Genomic DNA, 13,307 nt, shown 5'->3' with positions numbered 1-13,307 from the left:
TCGAGCTCTGTGGCAGGCTCCGTGCTGAGCGTGGAACCCGCTTGGGAAACTCGCTCTCCCTCTCTCTCTGCACCTCCCTGCTCAAAATAAATAGATAAATAAACTTTAAAAAGAATGATTATTTTTTGTATAGAATTTATTTCAAAATATTTTGCAACCCAGACTTTCCACCATATCCTATTAATCTGAAAAAGCGATGGTTTGTTATAATTGGGGATTACACAGGGAACAATTAGGCAAAACTTATCAGTAAATATCGTTACTAACCCTCATGCTATACTTCTTATTTAATGCAAGGTGTACATAGAAGGGTGCTCTTTAATTTCCTGATGGATTGTTTGGGGGAGGATGGGGACTTCCTTTCTTCTCTGCTATTAAAACTTATATCACAATGTGGATTTAATTATTGTTGTGTTTTGGAACTTATTGGGGTTTTATTTGTGCCTAGTATTTGGTCAGTTTTTGGTGAGTGTTTCATGTGTTTGAAATGAAAGCATTGTGTCTTTTGAAACAATGTTCTAGCCGTAACTGCCTGAATCAGATTTGTTGATCGTATTATTCAGATCCTCTCAACACTTCAGATATCTTATGTCTATATAATCAGTTGATTTCTGAGAGGTTTACCACAAGAGTTAAGATTTCTTTAGGGGCGCCTGGGTGGCTCAGTCGGTTGAGCCTCCGACTTCGGCTCAGGTCATGATCTCGCGGTCTGTGAGTTCGAGCCCCGCGTCGGGCTCTGTGCTGACAGCTCAGAGCCTGGAGCCTGCTTCCGATTCTGTGTCTCCCTCTCTCTCTGCCCCTCCCCCGCTCATGCTCTGTCTCTCTCTCTGTCAAAAATAAATAAACATTAAAAAAAAAGACTTCTTTTTCAGTTCTAGTAATTCTTGCTTTCTCTTTCAAAGCTATGTTGCTAAGAGAGCAAAGTACATGTTCACTGTACCATTGTGGTGGCTTATACCCTATCCATATAAAATGTGCCTTTGATGGTATTTGCTTTTTCAAAGATCTGGATCACAGCATCCATTCCTAACTCTGCTGTTCTAACTGATGAGGGGATATATAATTTTATGTTTTGTATATGTTTCCTAAAGGTTTTCCTTGGATTTATTTTAGACCTCTTGTAGTTTCTTGGTTTGAGCATTTAATTCACTTTCATTCTTTGTTATTCAATAATAAATACCTTTAAGATTGTGGATTTGCCTTGAACACACCCAGTAAGTTTTTAACGCATTGCTCTAATTACTAACATTTTTCTAAAGAGTTTATAGAATGTTATTTCTTCAAAATAAGTTAACGAAGTTTATTTTTAAAAACTTCAGATAAGTTGCTCACTCTTGTTACTAAATCTTTGTTTCATTGATTGCATCATGGTATAAAAGTGTGGCCCAGAGTGTTCAGCTTTTAGGGAAGTTATTGTGGTGTTCTTAGTAGCCTAGTGTGCGGTTGATTTTTATAGAAATTCCATCCCCCAAAGACGGAATTGGAGAAGGCTGTCCCCTACAGGTGAGGTTTTTCAGTTTGTCACATATCGCTGATTGACTTTGCTTTCTAGGTTTGATGCAATGTGATCAGTGGACAGAACTCTACGGTGTTACGTAGTCATTGGCATTTTCATCTTCTCCCAACACAAAGTAACTTTCTTTTCCTGTTTGAAGCTTTTGTCCTGAATCACATTTGTTTGTTTCTTTCTTTCCTTCTTTCCTTCCTCCTGCCTTTCTTCCTTTTTTAGCTTCACACCCAGTGTGGAGCCCAACGTGGGGCTTGAACTCACAACCTTGAGATCAAGACCTGAGCTGAGATCGAGAGTCAGACACTTAACTGACTGAGCCACCCAGGCACCCCCTGAATCACATTTCTAGAGATAAACGTTGCCATTTCTATTTTCACTTGTATATACTCACTATATTTCTGCCTGTCTTTTTGCTTTCAACTGCTTTGTGTCAGTATGTTTTAGGTGGGTCCCTGATAAGTAGCACATGAGTAGACTTTTTTCCTACCCACTGTATGATCTTTTACTTTTAAAAGTAGAGGGTTGTATTCACATTGGCAATGATGATAGATATGATGGTCTTCATTGAACTGTCTTATTTTGTTTCATTGACTGATCCCCCCAGAGTATTATTTTCCACAAAGGCAGAAGAGTAGATAGGGTTTTTCTTCTCCGGATTTTCTTTTCTTTCTTTCTTCTTTTTTCCCCCCCTCTCCCTCCTACTCCCTGTTTCCCCCTAGGGTAAATCTGATTGTAGGGATAATCATTTCCTTGATTTTCTGCCATGTGTCTCTGTTTTTGGTTTCATACAGTATGTACCTTTTTGTGTCCGACTTCTTTCCCTCAGCAGTACGTTGATGGGATTGGCTGTGTTGCTGCGTGTGGTGGTCCACTTTCGTTTGGGTGAATAATTGTGAGCCTCCATCCCGCCTTTTTTTTTTTTTTTAATTAAAAAAATTGTTTTTGACATTTATTTATTTTTGAGAGAGCATGAGCAAGGAGGGAGGGGCAGAGAGAGAGGGAGACACAGAATGGGAAGCAGGCTCCAGGCTCTGAGCTGTCAGCACATGGGACCTGACATGGGGCTCGAACCCACGAACTGTCAGGTGCTTAACCGACTGAGCCACCCAGGCGCCCCTTCCATCCCACCTTTGGTGGCTGTTGGGTAGTTTCCGGTTGGGGCTCTATTCAGCAGCACTGCCGTGAGCCATCTCTTGGATCTTTCCTGCTGTATCTGTGCATGCCTGTTTGGAGGGCACACAAGCAGAAGGGGACGTGCAGGTTGTGGGGCACATACTTTGCTTTACTAAATGATCCCGGAGTGGGGACACCAGTGGCCTGGACCATCCCCCTCCCCCAGCAGTGTTGGGAGCAGCTTCGTTACCCTGAGTCCTCGGCAGCAGTGGTGATGGGGTGCGGCAGAAGGGAGTGGTCCTAAAGGACAGTGTGAAGAGCATGGGAGCACTGGGGAGGGACCACAGTGGGGTGGTGGGAAGGGGACCCAAGTCATTTATTCTGATGACTCATGAAGACCCAGGCCTACAAGCTGCTTCCTCTTAAGAAGCCACCTTCCAAGGCCTCAAACACTGGGCCTCCCTCTACCCAGGAGCTATTTTCTTGAAAATGCAGAACCTGGGGGAAAAAGGAAAACTCCAGTTCCATTCAGCCACCCACAGCAGGAACTAGCCATCCCCTTCTCAGTGCCTCAGTTTCCACACCTCCTGGGTGCCCTGAAGAGGGTTTCATGAAGGAGATTGGACTGGGCACTGGGATCCACAGGTGCTGTCATGGGCTCAGGATTGGGCATAGAGGGGCAGCATCAAGACCAAGGCTGAGCCCGGGGGGTACTGTTGTGGGCCAGATGGCAGGTGCTGTCATGGGCTCAGGGTACCAGAAGCATCATTCCAGGGAGGTGCCTAGCAGCAGCCTCCGTTGTGGTCCCAGCGGGACCTTGCCATGACTGCACTATCTCCTTCTCAGGATCCTGCCGCTGCCTTAGCTGGGTGAGCCCCAAACCCTGGGGCAGAGACCCAGTCCCTGCTACCGTGAATAAACGAACCGTGAGTTCTAGAATTCTCACACAGTAGAGATGCTCTGCCCCACCCTGCCCCCACGTCCTATTATGAGGGCCAGTGTAGGTCAGGCACCTGCTAGCCATGGCATGTGGGCCAGGAGATCTTCAGAGCCTCACATCTCCATTTTCTTCTGCCAAACTTGGAAATTCCCTCTTTTCAGAAGGTAGGGCTTTTGGGACATGGGAGAGGGGCAGGGGAGGGGGTGTCTTTGCCTGGGTTCCGTCCTCCTTTCTGAATTGGCCCATATCCTGATGGGCACATCCTCACCAGACTGCACAGTGTACCAACTTAGGGGCCCAGATAGTGTCGAAGCACTTCCAGTTGGCAAGGGGGACCATGAACACGAGGGAAGAGTCTTGTTAGAAATCGGGGAACAAGCTAACAGACGGGGATCAGATGAGCTTGTTTGGGAGGTGCAATCTAGGAGAACCAGGACTTAGGATGACAATGTGTGAGGTATGAGTGACTGTTCACCCTCTGTAAGGTCTCAACACCCTGTGAGGTGGCCTTTACCAGTGTCTCCATTTCACAACGGGAAACCAAGGCCCAGGGGACTTAGGTGGCTTGTGGAGCCAGGGTTCAATACTGGTTTTCAGTAGACTCTAGCCACTGAGTGTTCCCTGTGTGTGTGATGGTGTCTATGGCGAGGTTGATCCCCGACACCTCACACCCCCAAACAATCCATCATGGCTCCCCTCTGACTGAACCGCTGTCCTTGGTGCTGGTACCTGATGCTGGCATCTCCAGGCTGAATCCTGCAAATCCATTGTAAGGAGGTGGGAGTCTGTGTTTTGGATGTGAGCTCTGAGGAGTGTTGTTCCCCGAGCCCGGGGAACACACTGAGGGTGTGGAGTGTAGCGGCGAAGCCCAACCCCGCCCCCTAGGACCGTCACTTTTTAGGTGGTGAGGCTCATTCTGCAGGACCCTGGCTCCACGGGGCCCTCAGCTTTGTGAGAAAGGAGAGGGCAAGCCTCTGGAACTCCTCTTCCCTCCCAAAGTGGAACAGCCCCCATCGGGGCAGGCTGTAATCCGAATCACAAGGTAGCCACGGACCTACCACAGCATGTGAGAAGAGCTGGAAATGCGGCTCCCCCTTGGGGGGAAATGGAAAATAGGACAGCAAGCCATTGGATAGGGACATGGGCAAGAATGGAGCCTTGAGAAAGCAAGGCAGGACAAAACTCAGTGGAGATGTGGGGGCCCTTGGGGAAGACCCTGGCTGAGGGTAAAGGTATTTAGCCGCGGAAGTCTGTGGCAAGGGAGCTGACCATCTACACCTGATGGTACCAGAAGCCCTGGGACATAGCAGAATGAGCCAAAACATCAATGGTGTGTGTGGAGGGGTTTCTGTGAGGCAGGGCACACCAGATGTTTCCACTAATGTGTCGGGGTCATCGTAGGCTATTAACCTTGTCTGTTTATCAGTGGACTGCTCCACCACCGTTGTGGACCCTCCCTAGGCAAGGACAGGCCTTGGTTACTGCTGCTGAGTCCCTGATGCCCTGCTTGGCATTGCACACTGAGCTGCTGAGGGAAACAGACTTTCTGGAATCATGCCAGCTTCTGACGTCGTAAACACATGTCTAGCTTTGCCTCCACGAGGATCTGTGACTGCATGTTAGCAGCTTGTTGGCCAGTCCAACCTTGACAGCAGGCTACATACAAAAAACCCTTTTTATTTGTCTTTAATCTTGGTCTCCAACCTTTGCTGCAGAATCTCTCCCTCTCCTGTCCTCGATGTTCAGTTATTAAATACCAGTCCGAGATGGTCCAGTTCAAGATCTCAGTCTTAAACCAGTTCAGTGCAGCTCCTTCTTCTCCCACTCCTGCTGTTGGGGGTGGGGCGGGGCAAGGAGGGGGTTGACAAGCATCTCTACTCACTTTCTCATATGGTCACAGAGAGCACACCTCGGGGAGGTGACCTGCGAAGGCAGGCGCTGGAGTTGTACCAGGCGACATCACTGTCCATTGCTTTCTGACCACAGCCGTAAGCCGTCCTGCTCACTTGTGCCCCATCACTTATCCCTTGACTGGCAACTCGCTCCTCGGATGAGTCTCCTGCTTCACTCCCCTAGCCATCTGCTTGTGTAAACGAGTGGGCAGAGAGAAACCCTGGGGGTGGTGGCCGTCCAGTTCCCCTTGCGTGGGGGACTGCTTTAACATGTGGGGCATCTGTTGCCTCTAGGCCTTTGTCATTTGCAGGGCTGTATGCGAAGCCCTTCCCCACGTGTGTGGTGGCCAGAATGTGGCTCTCTCTTCCTCGATAGTCTGCTGCCGTGTGCAGTGGTCTTGAGAGTCTGCACAGGCCTGGCATGGCCCCCTTTCTACTTTTTCCTTAGAGCCCTGGTTCCAGGCCTGTGGTCACACCAACATCGCCTGCAAGATGGTGAAGGGGAAGCTGGTAGAGGTAGGCAAGTGGCCATGGCAGGTGAGCATCCTGTTTCTGGGCGCGTACATCTGCAGCGGCTCCCTCATCCACCATCAGTGGGTCCTCACGGCCGCACACTGCCTAGAGAGGTCAGTCGGGGTGGCCAGCCGTTCCCGGGGGCTTTGCTTTCTGGCGTGGGGGGTGGTGCCCAGTAGATCTGGGGATCTGGGAGTAGGGGCCTGGCTGGGTTACCCTGTGCTCAGTCTGTGTGTCTGCAACCACGTATGGCCTCACTGCTGGCAATCTGCCTCCTACCTATGGCCCTGTAGATCCAAGGACCCCAAAAAGTACTCCGTGAGGGTGGGAGTCCAGCAGGTCTCAGGAAACGGCACTTGGCTCCTGCTCACTCGCATCGTGATCCACGAGGATTTCCACAACCTCCTATCCCAGGACATTGCCCTCCTGAAGCTGAGGGACCCCATCTGCTGGTCCCCCCTCATCCAGCCTGTCTGCCTACCCAACACCAAATTCAAGCTCTCGCTCGGGACCATGTGCTGGGTGATCGGGTGGGGACATAAAAATGAACAAGGTGAGTAAAGGCAGGCAGAGGTCCCAAGACTGCAGCCTGTTCGGAACACAGCTCTGACGTGGGCTCGTTTGTTCATTCCCTTCTTCACTCGTTCAGTCCCTCAGCGAACATTCCCGAGCACTTAAGCACGCTACACACTATCCTGACCTTTGCTGATAGGAAGAGATCCATAGTGCTCTAGTGTAAAGGACGCACATGGGCTACGTGGGCCTCATTTCCCAGAGTTAAATCCAGTGCCAACCCCTCACCTTGCAGCATGGCAGGGAAATTAATCCTGGGCCACTAATGGGATTCCCTGTCTACAAGTGGCACATGGGCCATGATCTCAGGAAGTATTGAGGCACTGGACAGCCATCATACATACTTGTTACCTCAAGGCACCAATAATTCCTGGTTGGTGCCACCCTAGAGTCCTAGAATCGAGGAGTGTTTGTGGGATCCTGCCCTCCAGGGGATGGCACATTTTGGGCTCCTGGGTCTTGACACCTTGGCAGGTAGCCGTGGAGTAGGGTTTCACCCTTGTTGAAGCCTGAACTATTGCAGTAGTCTCTCCTGGTCCTCATTCAGGGCTTAGATGCTGCTCTGAGCCCCCTGGGAGGCTTTTGCTTGGTCTTTCTAAGGAGTTTGAGTGTTTCAAAAGTCAGACTGTGGGATGGGGCCTTTATAAATTACCATCCCGGGACAGTAGCCCTGTCTCACAACCCTAGTGAATGTGGACAACTTCAAGACGGAGATGTGTCAAATAGTTGAAGGGATGATGAGGCAGGATCTCTCTGTCTCTCTCTGTCTCTCTCTGTCTCTCTCTCTGTCTCTTCAGAAACCTCAAGTACCCCCTACCGTCTTCAGGAGGTGGCTGTCAGGATTATTAGCAACGGTATCTGCCGTCAGCAGTACCAGTTTCTCTTCTTGAAGAAAGAGAAGAAGTTCATTGGGAAGGACATGCTGTGTGCCTCCTCAGAATTGGGCATGGACTCTTGTCAGGTGCGGGGTGTGTGGCCCACAGGAGGGAGGGGACTTTCAGGGATCGCGTCTGCCTTCTCACACGGCACTGGGTGACCTGAGGAAGATCTCCTTTCCTTGGCTTTCAGTTTCCAAGTCTGTAAAATAGGGTGAAAAAACTCCTTGTGCCTGTCCACAATAATGGTAATAATGGCAATGCTTTTCAGGTCTCTTGGACATTTCTGAACATCAGTCACATGCCCAGATGTGGGCCCGGTGCTGGCAGAACTGGTTTTCATAAATGGCATCGTTCCGTAAGCGTGTGTCTGTCTCTCGCATCTTCGGTTCAACATTGTTTTTGAGATTTATCCCTATTGAAAAGTGCAGCTCTCATTCATTAATTGACATCTCGAGCTAGGATATTCTCTTGTGACCATGGCACAATTTCTACACTCTATTGTTTATAGCATTGAGGTGGTTTTCAGGGGTTTTTTCATATCACAAACCGCTGCTCTGAATATTCTTACACACATCTCCCTACTTACGTGTTCCAGAATTTCTCGACAGGATGTGTCCTGCAGGGAACTGGGGGGGTCATAGGCTGTGCATGCCTTCATCTTTAATAGTTTTTGCTGGGGCGCTGGAGGGCTCAGTTAGTGGAGTATCTGACTCTTGATTCAGCTCAGATCATGATCTCATGGTTCATGAGTTCGATCCCCACATCAGGCTCTGCGCTGACAACATGGAGCCTGCTTGGGATTCTCTCTCTCTCTCTCTCTCTGTGCCCATTCCCTGCTGTCTCTCTCTCAATAGAAAAAAAATATTAAGGGGCGCCTGAGTGGCTCAGTCGGCTGAGCGTCTGACTTCGGCTCAGTCATGATCTCGCGGCTTGTGGGTTCGAGCCCTGCGTCGGGCTCTGTGCTGACAACTCAGAGCCTGGAGCCTGCTTTGGATTCTGTGTCTCCCTCTCTCTCTGCCCCTAACCTACTTGCATTCTGTCCCTGTCTCTCTCAAAAAAATAAATCAAACATTAAAAAAATTAAAATTGTTATTGCCAATTGTTTTCCAAAGGGATCGTGTTAATCCATATTCTTACATCAGTGTTTGAGAATTCTGTTCCATATTGTTGGCAACATTTTTGGTATTGTCAGACTATAAAACGTTTTCCATCCTGTTAGATGAGAAACAGAGCAATAGTATCCCGTTGTGGTTGCAGCGTGTGTCCCCAGTGACCAGTGCAGCTATGCGTCGCTTCCTGTGTGCATTCTCCATTCGTGATTCTTCTTCTATGAATCACTTACTCAGCTGTTCTGCACATTTTCTATTGTTTGCCTTTTTCTTTTTATTATATTTTATATTTTGGATCTTGGTTCTGTGTTCCTTGTGTATATGGCCGATATCTTGTCCCGGTTTTTAAATTTATCTTTTCATTATGTTTACACTGTCCTTTGCTGAGCAGCAGTTTAGATTTTATTGAAGTCAAGACCAGATGGACTTAATATACAGAAAAAAATATATATATGGAACATTCCATCAAAAAACAAAAGACGGCAGCATGCACTTCCTTTTCACGTGCACATACAACATTCTCCAGGAGAGCTTGATCACATGTTAGGCCACAAAGCAAGTTTCAGTGAATTCAAGAAGACTGAAACCCTATCAAGCATCTTTTCTGACCACAACAGTATGAAACTAGAGATCAGTGACAAGAAACAAAACAAAGCCAGAACTGGAGAAAACAGAAACGCGGAGGCTAAACAACACACCGCCAAATAAATAACAGGTCAATGAAGAAATCAAAGAGGAAATTAAAAAATACCTCGAGACAAATGAAAATGGAAATACAATGGTTCAAAATCTTTGAGATGCAGCAAAAGCAGTTTTTTAAAAATTTATTAAGTGTTTAATTTTAATTCCAGTATGGTTAACATACAGTGTTATATTAGTTTCAGGTGTACAATATAGTGATTCAACCATTTCATACATCATGACTCAGTACTCATTATGATAAGTGTACTCTTAATCCCCTTTATCTGTTCCACCCACCCCCCACCCACCTCCCCTCTGACATGTTTTATTTTAAATGAATACCCTCAGTTAAAGTTACCGCTTTTTTCCAACAAGAACATTTTTTCTACTTGAAGCATATTTCAGAATATATGGTTCTAAAAGATAAATATAAAACATTCCACCCAACAAAAATAGAATACACATTTTCCTCAAGTACACATAGAAGAATCCTCTGGTTAAATCCCACAAAAAGAGACATAATAAATATTACAAATTTAAGAAGACTGAAGTCATACCAAGGATAGTTTCCAACCACAGTGGTATAAAACTAAAGATCAACAACGGTAAAACGAAGCTGGAAAATCTACAATGTGTATATTAAATATTTAATATGTAAATATTAACACACTACTGCACAAGCAATGGGCCAAATAAGAAATAAAATGGCAAATTAAAATATGTCTCAAAAGAAAGGAAAATACAATATTTCAAAACCTATGGGATGCAGCAAAAGCAGATGTTAGAGTGAAATTTATGCTATAAATGCTCGTATAAAGAGGAAAAGTTCAAATAAACAACATTACACCACAAGGAACCAGAAAAAGAAGAAACAGCTGAGATTTAGTAGAGGAAGGAGATACCAAAAAAATCAGAAATAAATAGAGACCAGAATAAACAATAACATAACACTGAAAGTAATGAGCAGTTTTTCCAAAAAAAAATAAACAAAATTGGCAATGCTTTAAAAAGCAGTTCTAAGAGGCAAGTTTATAGTAATGCAGGCCTACATCAAGAAACAAAATCTGAGATGATCTAACTTTACACCTGAAGGAACGAGAATAAGAACAAAGGAAGGAATAAGAACAAAGTAGAAGGAAATAATAAATATTGGAGTGATATAAATAAAATAGAGACTGAAGAAACAATAGAAAAGATCAATGAAACTAAGAGCTGGCTCTTTGAAAATGTAAAATTGATAAACTTTAGCTAGACTTATCAAGGAAATGAGAGAAGACTCAAAATCAGAAATGAAAGAGAAGTTCAACCAACACCACAGAAATACAAAGAAAATGGGTAAATTCCTAGAAACATACAATCTTCCAAGAATGAGTCAGGAAGAAAAAAAATTGGAACAGGCTGATTACTAGTAGTGAAAGTGAATCAGTAATCAAAAAACTCCCAACAAACAAAAGTCCAGAACCAGATGGCTTCACAGATGAATTCTATCAAACATTTAAAGAAGAGTTAATACCTATCTTTCTTAAAGTATTCCAAAAAATTGAGGAGGAAAGAACGGTTCCAAATTTATTCTACAAGGCCAGCACTACCCTGATACTAAAACCAGACAAAGACACTATAAAAAAAAGAAAATTACAGACCAATAGCCCTGATGAAAATAGAAGCAAAAATCCTCAACAAAATCTTAGCAAACTGAATTCAATAATACAGGAAAAGGATCATTCACCTGATCAGGTGGATTTGTTCCAGGGATGCAAACATGTTCAGTATCTGCGAATCAATCAACATGATATACCACATTAATGAATGAAGGATAAAAATCATATGATCATCTCAACAGATGTAGAAAAAGCATTTGACAAAATTCAACATCCATTCATGGTAAAAACTCTTAGCAAAGTGTGTATAGAGGGAAGATACCTTAACATAATAGAGACCATATATGACAAACCCACAGCACATCATACTCAGTGGTGAGAAGCAGAAAGCTTTTCCTCTAAGGTCAGGAATGACAAGGATGTTCACTTGCCAATTTTATTTATTTATTTTTTATTTTTAAAAATTTCACCTGGTTTTTACTTTATCTTGCTGCTTTTATGCAACAGAGTACTGAAGATTAGCCACAGCAATCAGACAAACAAAAGAAATAAAAGGCATCCAAATTAGTAAGGAAAAAGTAAAACTGTCACTATATGCAGATGATATGATACTGCATATAGAAACTCCTAACGACTCCATCAAAAAACTGTTAGAGCTAATAAAGAAATTCAGTAAAGTTACAGGATACAAAATATAAAGAAATATGTTCCATTTCTACACACTAAAAATGAAGTAGCAGAAGGAAATTAAGAGAACAGCTCCATTTATCATTGCATCAAAAAGAATAAAATACCTAGGAATAGATTTAACCAAAGGTAAAAGACTTGTACTCTGAAAACTATAAGACACTGATGAAAGAAACTGAAAATAACACAGATAAATGGAAAGATATACCATGCTCATGGACTGGGAGAATTAATCATTAAAATGTCCATACTATCCAAAGCAATCTACAGATCTGATGCAATCCCTATCAAAATACCAATAGTAATTTTTGCAGAATTAGAATAAAAAATACTAAAATTTGTATAAAACCACAAAAGATCCAGAATGGACAAAGCAGTCTTGAGAAAGAAGACAAAACTGGAGGTATCACAATCCCAGATTTCAGGCTATACTACAAAGCTAGATTAATCAAAAGAATATGGTACTGAAACAAAAATAGATACAAATCAATAGTTAATCAAAGGAGGCAAGAATATACCATGGGGAAGACTGTCCCTTCAATAAATAATGTTGGGAAAACCAAACAGCTACATGCAAAAGAATGAAACTTGACCACTTTCTTACAACATACACAAAAATGAGCCCCAAATGGATTAAAGATCTAAAGGTAAGACCCCAAGCCATAAAACTCCTAAAAGAAAACATAGGCAGTAAACTCTTGCACATCAGTCTTAGCAGTTTGTTGTTGAATCTGCCCCCTCATGCTAAGCCAACAAAAGCAAAATAAAATTAAGGCAATTGGGACTACATCAAACTAAAAAAGCCTCTCACAGCAAAGGAAGACATCAACAAAATGATAAGGCAACCTACTGAATGTGAGAAGGTATTTGCAAATGATATTTTTGAGAAAGGGTTGGTATCCAAAATATGTAAAGAACTCATACAACTCAACACCAAAAACCAAAACCAAAAACCCACCCAAAAAAACCCTCCAAAAAACTCAGTCTGATTTAAAAAATGAGCAGAAGACCTGAATAGACATTTTTTTCCAAAGAAGACATACAGATGGCTAACAGACACATGAAAAGATGCTCAACATCACTCATCATCAGGGAAATACAAGTCAAAACCACGATGAGATACCGCCTCACACGTGTCAGAATGGCTAAAATCAACAACATAAGAAACAACAGGTGTCGGCAAGGATGTGGAGAAAGCGGAACCCTCTTGCACCATTGGTGGGAATGCAAACTGGTGCAGCCACTGTGGAAATAAGTATGGAGTTTCCTCAAGAAGTTAAAAATAGAACTGCTCTATGATTCATTAATTCTCCTGCTGGGCATTTATCTGAAGATAGTGAAAACACTAATTTGAAAAGACATATGCCTCCCTATGTTTATTGCAGCATTATTTACAATAGCCGAGATATGGAAGCAGCCCAAGTGTCCATCCATAGATGAATAGATAAAGAAGACATCCAGTGTAGTTTTGGACTTTTTAATTTTCTTTTAAAGCTTATTTTGAGAGAAAGAGAGCACGTGTGAGTGGGGGAGGGGCAGAGAGAGAAGGAGAGAGAGAATCCCAAGCTGGCTCTGCACTGTCAGCATGGAGCCCTATGCCGGGCTCGAACTCACAGACCTTGAGACCATGACCTGAGCCAAAATCCAGAGCCTCACATTTAACTGACGGAGCCACCCAGGCGCCCCTTACTTTTTTCTTTTCTTTTCTTTTTTTTTTTTTTTTTATTTAAAAAAATTTTTTTTTCAACGTTTTTTATTTATTTTTTGGACAGAGAGAGACAGAGCATGAACGGGGGAGGGGCAGAGAGAGAGG

General features: G+C 44.1%; 1 protein-coding gene across 1 annotated transcript in view; it reads left to right on the top strand.

The window, feature by feature from the left end:
- Window positions 1–2,829: 2,829 nt before the first annotated feature.
- The window catches only part of LOC125929297 (putative serine protease 46), a 26,508-nt gene continuing 16,030 nt past the window's right edge, over window positions 2,830–13,307 (top strand). Inside the window, exons 1-4 of the mRNA XM_049640339.1 lie at window positions 2,830–3,727; window positions 5,904–6,081; window positions 6,262–6,521; window positions 7,339–7,502. Coding sequence (XP_049496296.1) covers window positions 3,646–3,727; window positions 5,904–6,081; window positions 6,262–6,521; window positions 7,339–7,502 — 684 coding nt within the window. The 5' untranslated portion in view covers window positions 2,830–3,645. The remainder of the gene's footprint in view (window positions 3,728–5,903; window positions 6,082–6,261; window positions 6,522–7,338; window positions 7,503–13,307) is intronic.

This window comes from Panthera uncia, chromosome A2 (genome assembly GCF_023721935.1).
Source record: "Panthera uncia isolate 11264 chromosome A2, Puncia_PCG_1.0, whole genome shotgun sequence".
Taxonomy (NCBI): domain Eukaryota; kingdom Metazoa; phylum Chordata; class Mammalia; order Carnivora; family Felidae; genus Panthera; species Panthera uncia.
Note: the sequence above shows the minus strand (reverse complement) of the source record. Positions and strands in the feature narration are given on the sequence as shown.